Consider the following 15,550-nt stretch of genomic DNA (forward strand, 5'->3'; position numbering starts at 1 on the left):
TATGTTGCGTTTTTGTAAAAAAAAAATATGTTTAAATGTTTCTGTATAGTATTTTTTAGTTGTAGTTATTTTAGTACTACTATCAAATTTTTTGGTAGTTTATTTTATTTTATTTTATTTCAGTTTATGTTTGTTTTATTTCAAGTAATGCTTTTATTATGGTTTTAGTGTTATTTAATGATAATAACTGTAATCTATACAGCTAGTTTAATTCTCTGCCATTTAAGTGTCAGACAGAAGTAGAAAAATGGCAAGGAAAAATTTAAATGACTTTTTTTGTTGCAAGAAATTTTTACAAATGTTAGTGAAATTATTTTTTTTAACTATTGCATCTTTTTCACAAATGAGAAATAACAGTTGGCGCAAATGTTTGCTCTTTTTATGTTTGGATTAATGGTTCTGGTTCCTGTGGTTGATGACATAAACTGGTGATCAACTGTGTGGAAGCTTCAGATCCGAGATCTGTTGCCAAACATCAGACATTGGTTTTCTCCTGCAGAACGCGTCGCCTTGAGCCCATCATGCACTTCACCTCATCAGATGAGGACACCAAACACAGACCTGTCAAACAGAGGACAGACGTGTGTGTGTGTGTGTGTGTGTGTGTGTGTGTGTGTGTGTGTGTGTGTGTGTGTGGTGTGTGTGTGTGTGTGTGTGTGTGTGTGTGTGTGTGTGTGTGTGTGTGTGTGTGTGTGTGACGTGTTTCCCTGCTGTTCTGGGAGAAAGAGTCATTGTGGCCTGTTAAACTCCGTGTGCATCACGGCCTCGGCACTGACACACTCACTCATGTTTCCGCAGCACGCTTCTGAATTCTCTTTTATTTTAGAATGTATTTTTATACACTACTAGTCAAAAGTTTTAGATCGGTAAGATTGTTTAATGTTTTTAAAAGAAGTATCTTCTGCTCACCAAGACTGCATTTATTTGATAAAAAACTAAAACAAAACAAAAACAGTAATATTGTGAAATATTATGACAATTTAAAATGACTTTTTTTTATTTTAATGTATTAAATGTAATTTATTCCTGTGATCAAAGCTGAATTTTCAGCATCATTACTCCAGTCTTCAGTGTCACATGATCCTTCAGAAATCATTCTAATATGATGATTTGATGATCAAGAAACATTCATTATTATTTTCAATGTCGAAAACGGTTATTTACAAAAAAAAAAATCTTTGATGAATAGAAAGTTCAAAAGAACAGCATTTATTTAAAATAGAATATTTTCTAACATTATAAATGTCTTTACTGTAACTTTTGCTCAGTTTAACTCATCCTTGATGAATAAAAGTATTGATTTATTTTATTTATTTCTCCCAAAAATAAAATTAAAATTCTTACTGACCCCAAACTTTTCAACGGTCGTGTTTAATGTTACAAAAGCTTTAGATTTCAGATAAATGCTGTTCTTTTGAACTTTCTATTCATCATAGCATCATGAAATAAAAATGTAAATAACTGTTTTCAACATTGATAAAAATCATAAGTGTTTCTTGAGCATCAAATCATTGTACATTGTTTAATAATGTATTAGTAGATGTTGATATTAATATTAACTAAGATTAATAAAATGCTGTAGAAGTATTGTTCATTCTTAGTTCATGTTAACTAATGAACCTTATTGTAAAGTGTTACCATCGGTTCATCCTTTGCTTTAACAATACGTTAATTCATGTTTTTCCATAAAGAATCTGACGTGAGTTTGTTGTTTGTCTCTAGGCTGCAGAATCTGGCATTGTCAAGATCAAGACCATCGCTGCCAGAAACACAGACATCCTGGCAGGTGAGAGCATGTGGTGTAGATGAAGTGTGTGTTCTGAGTGGCCCGTGTGGTGATTAACGAAGCGTGTTGTGTTGTGTGTTCAGCGCTGAAGGAGAACAGTTCTGAAGTGGTGCAGCCGTTCCTCATGGGCTGCGGGACCAAAGAACCCAAGATCACACAACTGTGTCTCGCTGCCATTCAGAGACTCATGTCACATGAGGTCGTGTCTGAGGTCAGAACACACACACACGTATACACACTCTCTCACACACATACACGCACACACTCACACTGATACACACTCTCTCACACACATACACGCACACACTCACACTGATACACACTCTCTCACACACACACACACACACACACACACACACACACACACACACACACACTCTCTCACGCACACACTCTCTCACGCACACACTCACACTGATACACACTCACACTCTCTCTCTCTCTCACACACTCTCGCACACACTCACACTGATACACACTCACACACACCCTCGCGCATGCATGCAAGCACACACACACACACACTCTCTCTCTCTCTCACACACACATACATCCACTCACTCACTCACTCACACACACACACACACACGCAGATACACACATACAAGCACACACATGCGCACACACGCACACTCTCGCACACACACACACACACACACACACACACACACACACACACACACACACACACACACACACACATATACACTCACACACAAACACACATATATACACACACGCACACAAACTGACACACACACAAACACACATATATACCCACAAACACACATATATACCCGCACTCACACACACACAAACTGGCACACAAACACACACACACACACGCACACACAAACTGACACATGCACACACACAAACGCGCTCGCACACAAACTGACACACACACACTCACAGACTCACATACACAAAAACTCATACACACACAAACACACTCTCTCTCTCTCTCTCTCTCTCTCTCTCTCTCTCTCTCTCTCTCTCTCTCTCTCTCACACACACATACACACCCCTAAGCAGTTTCACCAGGAAGCTCAGCTGTGTATCTAGTTAAAGCCGATATTCAGCATAAATCAACAATAAGGAACGTTACCCAGCACTGCCACAGTAATGAGAATGCTGGAGTCTCAGAGTAATGACACCAGAGTCTCAGCGTTCCTCTGAGTTAACGAGTGTGTGTGTGTGTGTGTGTGTGTGTGCAGGCGGCGGCGGGGAACATCATCAACATGCTGTGGCAGCTGATGGAGAACGGCCTGGAGGAGCTCAAACTGCTGCAGACGGTCCTGGTGCTGCTCACCACCAACACCATCGTACATGACGAGGTCCTGTCCAAGGTACTGGTCAAACACACACACACTGAGGGATGGAGACGACTCACTGAGGGCTTTTGTGTAGTAAGATTGAAGAAAGTCATTGGGGGAACTCATGAAAATATGTCAGGGTAATATTTTGTCCAAAAATCAAAAGGAATATATAATTGAATTGTTGTGACATTAGTTTTTTTTATTACTTTTACTGCGGGTATATCGGCACCATTACAGTCTTCAACCAACATTAGTGTGTTAATTTCATTTAAAAAAATATTTATAATATAATATTTAATATAATAAAATATAATTTTATTGGAAGCCATATTGAGCCTGTTTTTGAATAAAAAACTATATCTTTAATTGTGACATTTTTATCCCAGAATAATTTTTAATAAAGAATAATTATACGTAACTTGTAAATAATTATCTATTAAAATTTAAATGTTGGATTATACATTAATTTCCATATTTTATCATAAATAATTATGATGTCACAACTGTGAGATCATAAACATATGCCCGCCCACATTTACATGTCAACAGCTGAAAATATCAGGGAGTATTAATGATTTCCAGGTTTGGAAAAGTCATGGAAGTTAATAAAAATCTTTAAATTGAAACAAATTCATGGAAGTTTCTATAGCGAATATAAATATTTATAATATTATCAGCTTCAAATATTCTGTTATGTATTATCACTTATAATGATTCATCACAAACATTAATCACAAATGACAGGATTGTTCATGTAAAACATTATGGAAATTCAAAAGCTGTGGGAATCCTGATTTGCATATTGAAGTTTCAAAGGTACAGTGGGATAAAAAAAGCTTGTTTAGTTCTAAGCAGGATCTGATGGATGTCAGGAGGAACTTCCTAAACGAATTATACCTCTAGAAAGTTCATTTTTCAAGTACATAAATGCATTTTATGCAACTAGTGTCACCGAAACCTCTCACAATCGTCATCAATGTTGCTTTAGTAGCACTTTATTTTACAGTCCTGTTCCCCATATACATACTATACTATACTATGTACTTCTTATACTGGTTAATAATAACTGTATTAACCCTAAACCTAACCTTAACCCATTAACTGGGTTCATACAAGGTGCTTAATGTACTTGAATTTGACTTTTTGACATTTAAGTCTTGGAAAACCCTTGAAAACAGCCATATTTACGAAGAGATACTTGAAAAGTGCTTGACTTATTTAAATACAATATATATTAAATTATATTTTGTCGCAAAAACACAAATACAATCCTTTTTTTTTATGCAAAATGAACTGATAAACCCCCGTCAGACCTTTTCTCTATATGAAGTACACCAACATTATAATATAAAATATAATTTACTGGCCATTATAAAGTTTGTATTTAATATATATTATTAAATTACGTTGTAAGTTGTGCTTTGGATACCTTATATCTGTAGTTTGAGTTAAAAAAATACTAAAGATATTTTTTGATAAGTCCGATGTGTGACCCTGGACCATAAGGGTCAATTTTCTGACATTGATATTTATATATATCAACCGAAAGCTGAATAAATAAGCGTTCCATTGATGTATGGTTTGTTAGGATAGGACAATATTTGGCCGAGATACAACTATTGAAAATCTGGAATCTGAGGGTGCCTAAAATAAATTAAAATATTGAGAAAATCGGCTTTAAAGCTACACTGTGTCATTTTTTTTAAGTTGATTCTTGGCAAAAAAACACTTTGTTCTTTCAAAATAATATGTGCTCATTAATGTGTAATTACTTCTACCAACTAATCAAGTATTCTCGTAAGCGTAGAATCTGCCATTTATAATACATACGAGCGAGACACTCGAATGGCGGCCGCCATGTTACGCCTCCATCTTGAAAATACATTAGCCAAAGAGGGACATACCTGGAAATGCTTCGCCTTTCGCGTTTTGACACTCAGTGACACCGTGACGAATGCGAGGGGGAGATTACTCACGACTGCCGGCAGATTTGTAATAATACGCCCACCGTAGGAGTTAAAACGCCCTCGGAAGGGGAGGGACTAGAAAGTAATATTCAGTTGGTAGTCATAAACAATTTCAACGATAGATGGGAGAAAATCCTACACAGTGTAGCTTTAAAGTTGTCCAAATGAAGTCCTCGATGTTGCTGCATTCACTCACAAATATAAATTTGATATATTAACGGTAGGAAATTTACTAAATATCTTCATGGAACATGATCTTAACTTCATTTACTTTAAATTGATAATTTTGACCCATACAATGTGTTGTTGGCTATTGCCACAAATATACCCGTGCGACTCGTGGTCCAGGGTCACATATCTGATTGTATTCCTTGAAAACCAAAAAAAGTAATGCTTAAAGTCCTTGAAAATCCTGGAATTTAATTTCACAGTGTCTGTATAAACCCTGCTTATATTCCCCGGGACTTTCTTAGGCAGAAACGCTGTAAGTACATGTGAAATAAAGTGCAGCCGTTGCTTTTGTGCTTCATCTCAGGCAATCGTTCTGTGTTTCCGGCTGCACTTCACTAAAGATAACATCACCAACAACACGGCGGCTGCCACCGTCAGACAGGTCGTGACCGTGGTGTTCGAGCGGATGGTGGCGGAGGATGACAAATTCAAAGGTGAACGAGAACTTTAATAGCCTGTGGGAATGTTTGCATTGCATTTCCTCTTGTATCCCGAGCCCTGTGTCCTGTTTCTTTATGTGTTTTGTATCGGTTCACCGCAGGTCTGATGGATGAACCTCCTGCTGTCCAGGGAAACAGTAACCGGCGCTCCGTCAGCACGCTGAGACCCAGCGCTAAAGACGCATACATGTTGTTCCAGGTGCGCCATCTTTCAGTTGGGGTTTAACATGCACTCCAGGGTCTTTCCCGGGTCAAAAATGGTTTTCCTTGGTGGTAAACAGTACAAAGTACACCCTACACATGTGAAAGAAACGCATTACACGTTATAGAAAAAGTGGCAGGTCTATTTTTTAGCATTTACACCAACACTTAAAGTCCCCCTGTGGTGAAAATACATCTATGTGGTGTTTTTAATATGCTTAAAGACAAACCGTGTGTAAAATCATAAGTCGACACCATTGCTGAGTATTTTCTCCTTAAAGGGATACTCCACTTTTTTTGGAAATAGGCTCATTTTACAGCTCCCCCAGAGTTAAACAGTTGAGTCTTACCGTTTTCGAACCCATTCAGCCGATCTCCGGGTCTGGCGGTAGCACTTTTAGCATAGCTTAGCATAGATCATTGAATCGGACAGGACCATTAGCATCTCTCTCAAAAAAATGACCAAAGAGTTTCGATATTTTTCCTATTTAAAACTTGACTCTTCTGTAGTTACATTGTGTACTAAGACCGACGGAAAATGTAAAGTTGTGATTTTCTAGGCTGATATGGCTAGGAACTATACTCTCATTCCAGTTGAATCAAGAAACTTTGCTGCCATACCATGAGTCCAGCAGGCGTAATGATATGACGCAGCGCCTGAAAATAGGTCTAATAGGTTAGACAAACTTAGTCCCGGTCACGTTGGAAGTTACCGAGCTGGGGACTATTTTCAGGCGCTGCGTCATATCATTACGCCTGCTGCACTCATGGTATGGCAGCAAAGTTTCTTGATTATTACGCAGGAATGAGAGTATAGTTCCTAGCCATATCAGCCTAGAAAATCGCAACTTTTAATTTTCCGTCGGTCTTAGTACACGATGTAACTACAGAAGAGTCAAGTTTTAAATAGGAAAAATATCGAAACTCTTTGGTCATTTTTTTGAGAGAGATGCTAATGGTCCTGTCTAAACTACCTTGTAACCATAACCAATCAGATCAACGTGTGATCGTCAACCAGTGGATCTCTGAGCTGAGTGAGTGGAGGTGGGGCTCATTTGCATATTCATAGAACCGCGTATAATAAATGAGCCAAGGGTGTCGAGTTACACTCAAGCCATTTTAAGGCATTTTTTCAAGGAAAAAACGCTTAAATATGTAATTTGGGTGATCAAGATGAGTTTTAAGGTATAAAATTATTGATTACAGGGGGATTTTAAAACACAGATCATTTGACATACGGTATCAGATTATTTTGTGCCTAACACTATGGTTATCACTGTCAATTGTGTTCAAAATAAGGTTGTCAATCCAGAAACTTTGCGATTTGTAATTAGCAGCATGAAAAATATAATTATATACAGAAAGCGAGCAAAGATTGCTGCCATTATAACCACTAAAGCTGCCAATCACTTCAGTTTTTGAGGAAAACTCCCATTATAATCAACAAAGCTCTCCACGCTGTGCAATGACTCTCTTATGGACATCATGTTTATACTCTGTTGGTTATAATAAAAGGACTCATGCTGAACCGTACATATAAATGTCCTTTTCTGTAGGATTTGTGTCAGTTGGTGAACGCCGACGCCCCCTACTGGTTAGTGGGAATGACCGAGATGACCCGCACGTTCGGCTTAGAGCTGCTGGAATCGGTTTTAAACGACTTTCCTGAAGTATTCCTGCAGGTAAACACCACACATGTACATCCTGATGAAAACTAAACAAGAGGATGTAAATAAACAAGAGGAGATGACCACACACACACACACACACACACACACACACACACACACAGTCACACTCACACTCACACACTCTAACTCGTACACACACACACGCACACACTCAAACACTCTAACTCACCCAAACTCATAAACCCACACAAACTCACTCTCAAACTCACTCTCAAACTCTCACACACGCAGTCACACTCACACATTCTAACTCACTCACACACACAAACCCACACACACTCTTTAACTCACTCACACACTCTCTCACACGCACACACTTACACAGTCACACACTCTTAACTCGTACACACACTCACACAGTGACACTCACACACTCTAACTCGTACACACACACACACTCTCTCACACTAACACACACACACAAACACGCACAGTCACACACACTCTAACTCACTCTCTCTCACACACACACACTCCCCAGCTGCTGACCCTCCGATCGCTCCCTAACCTCCATGTTTGTGCCGTCTCTGCAGCATCAGGAGTTCAGTTTCCTGTTGAAGGAGCGTGTGTGTCCGCTGGTCATCAAGCTGTTCTCTCCCAACATCAAGTTCCGGCAGGGCAGCTGTTCCAGCGCGGCGTCTCCGGTTCCCGTGGAGAAACCGTATTTCCCAATCTGCATGAGACTGCTGCGGGTCGTCTCGGTGCTCATCAAACACTTCTACAGCCTCCTGGTGAGACACACACTCACGGCCCGCACACACACTGACAAAAATGCCCATTATGAATGAAATATCAGGACTTTTTTGTTGCAAGAAACCTTGAAAAAAAGATTTTCTTACTCAGTATTTTTGTGTTGTTTCCAGTCCAAATTCTTAAATCAAAATACATTTAACTCGATGAGTAAAATGCTGTAAGATGTTATGTCTTGTTTAATGGGAGAAAACAATTAAAATGAAGTGAGTTTTTGCTGAAAACAAGAAAAATGATCTGCCAATTGAGTAAGAAAAAGAATCTTGTTTCCGTTTGAGTTAAGATTATTTTTCTTACCCCACTTTATTTTGAAACCCCCAGAAAACAAGACTTAATATCTTATGGCATTTTACTACTTTAGGAAATGCATCTTGATTTAAGATTTTTTAGATATTTGGACTGGAAACAAGACAAAAATACTGAGTACAAGGTTTCTTGAAACAAAAAAGTCATGATTTATTTTTATTTTTAATGTCCTTTGCTTTGATTCTTGCGACACTATTGTAAGCAAAAACATAGTTTTTCATGCACTGATCAATTTCGAGGTTTTACCCAGTTTGGCTTTTTGTCATGTGTTCTTTTAGACAAGTGGAACTACTAGATTTTAATCATAAAACGTTCTTAAAGGCCGTGAGTTTTTTTCTCCTGCTCAGTGTAATGTACATACGCCAGACTATACAGTATCTATATTCTGAAAGGTTTGTTCAGGATATCATTCGCCTTTTTATTCCTAAAAACGTGGTAAAAATGTATTGTTTTTCTGTCTGTTGATATTTTATGATTCATAGAGTGAGAAAAAGAGATATCCAAAACCTTCGATGTCAACACAATGATTTTGTTTTGAATCTGGCTTTATCCAATGATCAGATTTCTGTTATGGAAATGTATGTAAATTGGTGCATATTAAATTAGATAAGCATTATTTAAACATAACCTTTCAGAAAACTTGCCATACAAAAAACATTTGCAATTTATAATGTATTCAATCAACTGGGGAAATAAGGTGCGGGCGTGTTGCTTTAAAATAGCTTTTTGAATATGCAAATTAGCTCTTTTATGATTGGCTACACTCTGCATAATGTTCACAATGGGTTGCTGAATAATAAAAAGGTGTCGATATGCAAGTATAGGCTGTCATATGTTAATATGCTCATAGTGAGAGCACAAAAATCTAGTTCACCCCTTTAAAATCTTTAGTTTATTTAATGCATCTTATTGCACATGCATTTTCATATGTATGTTTGCGGTGCGTTTCTGCACTGGGAAACATTTTCTAGAGTTCAAACACTGCAGTTGCTGATGATGTTTGGATGCATCGGTGTGTTGTGAAATAATGATTTCTACGTCTACAGCTGTCATTGTGTGTGTGTGTGTGTGTGTGTGTTGCAGGTAACGGAGTGTGAGATCTTCCTGTCTCTGCTGGTGAAGTTTCTGGACGGAGAGAAGCCGCAGTGGTTACGAGCCGTGGCCGTGGAGTCTGTTCACAGACTGTGTGTTCAGCCACATTTACTGCGGTGAGCACACACACACACACACACACACACACACACACACACACACACACACACACACACACACACACACACTCACTCTCGCACGCGCGCACACACGCACACTAACCCTGCCCCTAAACCTTACAGATTTACAAATGAGGACATCCCTAAAGGGAGGTTTCTGGAGATTTTGTCAGATTTTGGTCACTTTTGGGTACAAATTTGTCCCCAAAATATAGTTAAATAGGTACACATGTACACACACACACACACACACACACACACACACACACACACACACACACACACACACACACACACACACACACACACACACACACATACACACACACACACATCCACGCATTTATTTTTCTTTCATGCTGGAGCTTTTCTTGTTTTCTGTTATATTTATGCAGATCTAATTATATTTAAAGATAAATATTATGAAAAACTATGTAAAAAATCATAAATGTGAAATGTTGCCTCAACTAACTGAAATAAGTTACTAAAAGTATCCTGATATTTTAGTGTTTATAAAGCTCTTCTGCTTGTGATGACCATTAGCTGCTCCACAAAATGTAGGTGATTTCAGATTTTCAGAAATGGATAGTCTCAGGTGGATTTTAGCAAAACATCAACTATTTAAAAGGTGATTTTCTAGTTCTTTTGTAATTATCCTGAGCTCATATAAACCGAGGGAATATTTGTACTTTTAAAAATTTCACCACAGAACCATTTAAACTAGTGAAGCGTGACTAAAAATGCTGCTTTTTGTATAACGTCTAATAAAACTCTTTCCTGTATAGATTCATATACATTTTAACCTAAAATTGTGTTGAATGTTTTATGAAAGATCTTGTAATACTAATGTAATATTTAATGGGTTTAATAATAGGGGTGGGAGAAGAAATGTATTATCCATTGCATCACGATTCTTTGAGTGACGTGCCTAAACATCCCCACCCATACATAATCATTTAACAAACAAGTTTTACAACATAATGTTTTGGGTTTGCTGGCAGTCATGAGAGATTTCACTTCTTCTGGAGATCATAAAGATCTGATGACCGTGTGTGTGTGTGTGTGTGTGTGTGTGTGTGTGTGCGCAGGTCTTTCTGTCAGTCGTATGACATGAAGCAACACTCCACCAAAGTCTTCAGAGACATCGTCAACGCTCTGGGCTCCTTCATCCAGTCCCTCTTCATCCTCCCCAGCACAGGAAACACTTCATCCACCAGCACGCCTCCAGGTCTCTAACACACACACACACACACACACACACACACACACACACACACACACACACACACACACACACACACACACACAGTCTCACACACACTCACACACTCACTCACACACACACACAAACACTCACACACACACACAAACACAAACACTCTCTCTCACACACACACACACACACTCTCACAAACACACACACACACACACACACACACACACACACACACACACACACACACACACACACACACACACACACTCTCACACTCTCACTCACACTCACACACACACAAACATGCTGATTGTCTCGTGTAACAATCGGAGTGTGTGTCCCTCAGGTGCGTCGGTGTCGGGTTCTCAGGGGTCTGCTCAGGGTCCCGGTGCCGGAGCCGGAGCGGGTCTGAACGCACAGGCTGCGTTTGAGTACCGGGGCATGTGGATCCCCCTCATGACCGTCAGCGTGCAGGGCAGTGCCAAAGCCACCTAGTGAGTGACCATCAACCACTCAGGGTCCTTAACTGCATCCTTCCCTCAGGGCATTATTTTTTTAATTAGAAAAATTGAGTGTTCATCAGAGGGGTCCAGGACCCCATCACTTTTGTCGCACTTGAACCACGAATACACAAAAAATATTGAAGTGAATGACTTTTTAAGACCCAACGGAACAGCTCATTTGCTCCATATAGAGCTATAAGGCCATCTAGAGTCATGAAATATCATGTTATATTATTATTTTTCCTCAAGAGGTCGGCAAAGACACCCAATGTAAGATATTTTGAGCTGAAATAAAAGGTTTATGCATGAAATTGTGAGTTATTTTGATTACTAAGTTGAAAGAATGTGAGGAATGTGCTTAATTTACTATTTATTTATTATTTATTGATCAAATCTAGTAATTTAAAGGTAAATAAAAGAAAAAATAACAAAAAATGTCCAAAAAAATTGCATTGTAAATTAGAAAAATATTATCAAAATGAAATAAAATAAGCTTTCTGCACAAAAAAGTATAATTTTAGGGTTTCGGGTCATTTTGGTGGAGATGAGGGTTGTCTTAAATTCAGTTTTATTCAGTAGACAGAAGACATTGCCTCACCCCGCCCATATGGCATTACTTTTATTCGAGCAGGTCTTAAAAGCCTTAACTTTGATTTTGCAAACCCTGTGGATTCCCTGCGACTCTTCACTGTTGGTGTTTGTAACTAACGTGTTTCTCCTCAGCCTGGAGATGCTGGATAAGGTGGAGCCGCCCTCGATCCCTGAAGGATACGCCATGTCTGTGGCGTTCAGTGCTCTGCTGGATCTGGTGAGGGGCATCACTACTATGATCGAGAGAGAGCTCGCCAAACAGGAACAGGAAGAGGCTATGAGAGAGGAGGCGGAGCCTGTGTCGTCTCCACCTCAGGAACCCAGTGAGTGTGTGTGCTGACTTCACTTTAAAGTCGGCATGAAATCACATTTGACCCTATTTACTTTGTTAGCACATATTACTAGTCTTGTGGTGAACAAGTTAATACACAGAAGAAGAAAACAGCGTTTGTCGTGGTAATCTTACATCAAAATCTGAAAAGTTACTTCTGGTCTGGAACGGCGTTCGTTCTCTGATGACGTCAGTTTGACGGCTTGGGTTGAAAACGCTTAAAGGGTTAGTTCACCCAAAACTGTAAATTCTGTCAGTAATTACTCTCAGTTGTTCCAACCCTGTAACTTAAGACTTTCATTCATCTTCAGAACACAAATTAAGATATTTTTGATTAAATCTGAGAGCTGGCTCACTCCTCCATAGGCTTCTCTGTTATTGAAACTTGCCGGCGCAGAAAGTTATTAAAGACATCGTTAAAATAGTCCAAGTGACTACAGTGGCTCAACCTTAAGTTTATCAAGCGACGAGAATACTTTTTGTGCGTAAAAAACCCCAAAATAACATTTTTGAAAACATAAAAATAAATTTTACATCATCAATCAATGACGCGTTCGGTGATGTGAGCTGCGTTACACGTGGGGTTGAAATGCTGGCTACAAAGAAATCTCTAACGTTAATTTTGATCATTATATATGCCAGAATCAGTGATGTGTATGTGTTGTGTAAAGGGGGTCGCACACCGGACGCGCAGCTCGGCGGCGCGGCGCGCAGCGCCACGTCTTTTAAATTCGAACACACTATTCTCTATGAGAGTACACACACCGGCGGCGCCTTTCGGCATCTGTCCGCGGCGGCTCAGGACCGTGTTCAAAATCCTGCCGCGCCACAGAGCGCCATTTACATAGTTTTATATAAAATTTACATGTGTGTGTCTCAAATCGTAGTTAATGTATATACGGACTTCACCCTGTGCTGCAATATACATTTAGTTTTATATTTATTTACAGAAATCAGAAAATTGTTGATGTTATCGAATTTTCAGGTGACAGTTGTCCTAGACGTGGCGCGGCGCAGCGCTGAGCTGCACGTCCGGTGTGCGGCCGCCTTAACAGTCTGTTGTGTTCCTGTAATGAGACTGTGTGTGTTTAACATCTGTTTAACTATGCATTTACTGAATGAGCACTGTGCCAATGTTCGTCCGACTGTTTGTACTGTATTTTATATTTTATTTTTCTAAACTGTTTTAATTATTCTTATTTCTTTTTATTATTTTAATTTCTTCTATGTAAAGCACTTTGAATTGCCATTGTGTATGAAATGTGCTATATAAATAAACTTGCCTTGCCTTGCCTTGCCTTGTGTGTGTTTTGCAGTGACTCATGAGGTTTGGGAGGAAATGGTGAACGCCTGCTGGTGCGGCTTACTAGCGGCTCTCTCACTGCTGCTGGACGCCAGGTACACACAACTCACACTCACTCACTCACTCACTCACTCACTCACTCACTCACTCACTCACACTCACTCACTCACGCTCACGCTCACTCACTCACTCACTCACTCACTCACTCACTCACTCACTCACTCACTCACTCACTCACTCACTCACACACACTCACTCACTCACACACACTCACTCACTCACTCACTCACACACACTCACTCACTCACTCACACTCACTCACTCACGCTCACTCACTCACTCACTCACTCACACACACTCACTCACTCACACACACTCACTCACTCACTCACTCACACACACTCACTCACTCACTCACACTCACTCACTCACGCTCACTCACTCACTCACTCACTCACTCACTCACTCACTCACTCACTCACTCACTCACACTCACTCACTCTCTCACTCACTCACTCGCACGCACGCACGCTCACTCACTCACTCACTCACTCACTCACTCACTCACACACACACACACACACACACACGCACACCTTATTTAGCATATGTTAGTCACAGAGCCTGCCTGTCCTGATGATGCTCGCTGTGTGTGTGTGTGTCAGTACGGACGAGGCGGCCACAGAGAACATCCTGAAAGCGGAGCTGTGTGTGGCGTCTCTGTGTGGCCGTCTGGGTTTGGTGACGCCGCGGGACGCTTTCATCACGGCGATCTGTAAAGCCTCTCTCCCTCCTCACTACGCCCTCACCATCCTGAGCAGCAACACCACCAACCTCGCCAATAAAGGTACGAGACCAGCGCATGCTGACGTTCACAGCAGATACAACACCTAATCAGCAGATATTCAGATTATGAACTTTCAGTTTTGGTCCAAACCAGGGTCAAAATCATTGACCAAAATGGTGACATTTAATTAGTAATATTATATTATATTATATTATATTATATTATATATATTATATTGTATTAATTATATTAATATATTTATTATATTATATTATGTTAATTATAGTATATTATATTATATAAACAGTATTATTCAATACATTTTTCAAATAAATACATATATTATATAATAAATAAATATTATATTATATAAGTAGCATACAATACATTTAGCAAATTAATATAATATTTTATAATATAAATTTAAAATGTACAAAATGGATTCATTTGAATGATACATATTGAAGTTTATTAAATATATGCAATATATTACATATTCATTATATTTTTACATAACCTGTTGTCTTTATTGTTGAACGTATGTTTGAATAATTCTGTCATGAAAACAGGTTTTTACCACAGCCACCGTTTAAGCGTTTTTAATGAGTAGAAGCATAATTATATCAGTAAAAAGTTAAGATTAAAACTTGCAATTTAAATGCTTAGTATTTATTTGAATGTTGATTATTAAATTAATTTGATTTTTTTTTTTATTAAATAAATTTTTCAGTTTCAGTTTTCAGCTGAATTAAGTTTTCTGTTTTCAGTTTGTGTTCCTTAGTGTATCTCACTAGAGATACACCTTAGTACACACTAAAAATTCCTTAGTGTTTCTCATTATCTTACATTTGCATTGATGCGTTTGGCGGATGCTTTTACATTACAATTGATGAGTTTCTGCTTTCCCTGGGAGTCGA

General features: G+C 38.9%; 1 protein-coding gene across 4 annotated transcripts in view; it reads left to right on the plus strand.

Annotated features, from left to right (window-relative positions):
- Positions 1–15,550, plus strand: part of LOC309491190 (protein MON2 homolog) — a 51,530-nt gene that overhangs the window by 4,970 nt on the left and 31,010 nt on the right. For all 4 annotated transcript variants that reach the window (XM_082160615.1, XM_082160617.1, XM_082160616.1 and 1 more), the window contains exons 2-14: positions 1,723–1,786; positions 1,870–1,997; positions 3,004–3,135; positions 5,608–5,737; positions 5,845–5,942; positions 7,501–7,626; positions 8,169–8,366; positions 9,775–9,899; positions 10,991–11,130; positions 11,465–11,612; positions 12,345–12,535; positions 13,860–13,941; positions 14,512–14,693. In XM_082160615.1, the coding sequence (XP_082016741.1) occupies positions 1,723–1,786; positions 1,870–1,997; positions 3,004–3,135; positions 5,608–5,737; positions 5,845–5,942; positions 7,501–7,626; positions 8,169–8,366; positions 9,775–9,899; positions 10,991–11,130; positions 11,465–11,612; positions 12,345–12,535; positions 13,860–13,941; positions 14,512–14,693 (1,744 nt within the window). The remainder of the gene's footprint in view (positions 1–1,722; positions 1,787–1,869; positions 1,998–3,003; positions 3,136–5,607; positions 5,738–5,844; positions 5,943–7,500; positions 7,627–8,168; positions 8,367–9,774; positions 9,900–10,990; positions 11,131–11,464; positions 11,613–12,344; positions 12,536–13,859; positions 13,942–14,511; positions 14,694–15,550) is intronic.

Source organism: Leuciscus leuciscus (genome assembly GCF_965113295.1).
Source record: "Leuciscus leuciscus genome assembly, chromosome: 25".
NCBI classification, from domain to species: domain Eukaryota; kingdom Metazoa; phylum Chordata; class Actinopteri; order Cypriniformes; family Leuciscidae; genus Leuciscus; species Leuciscus leuciscus.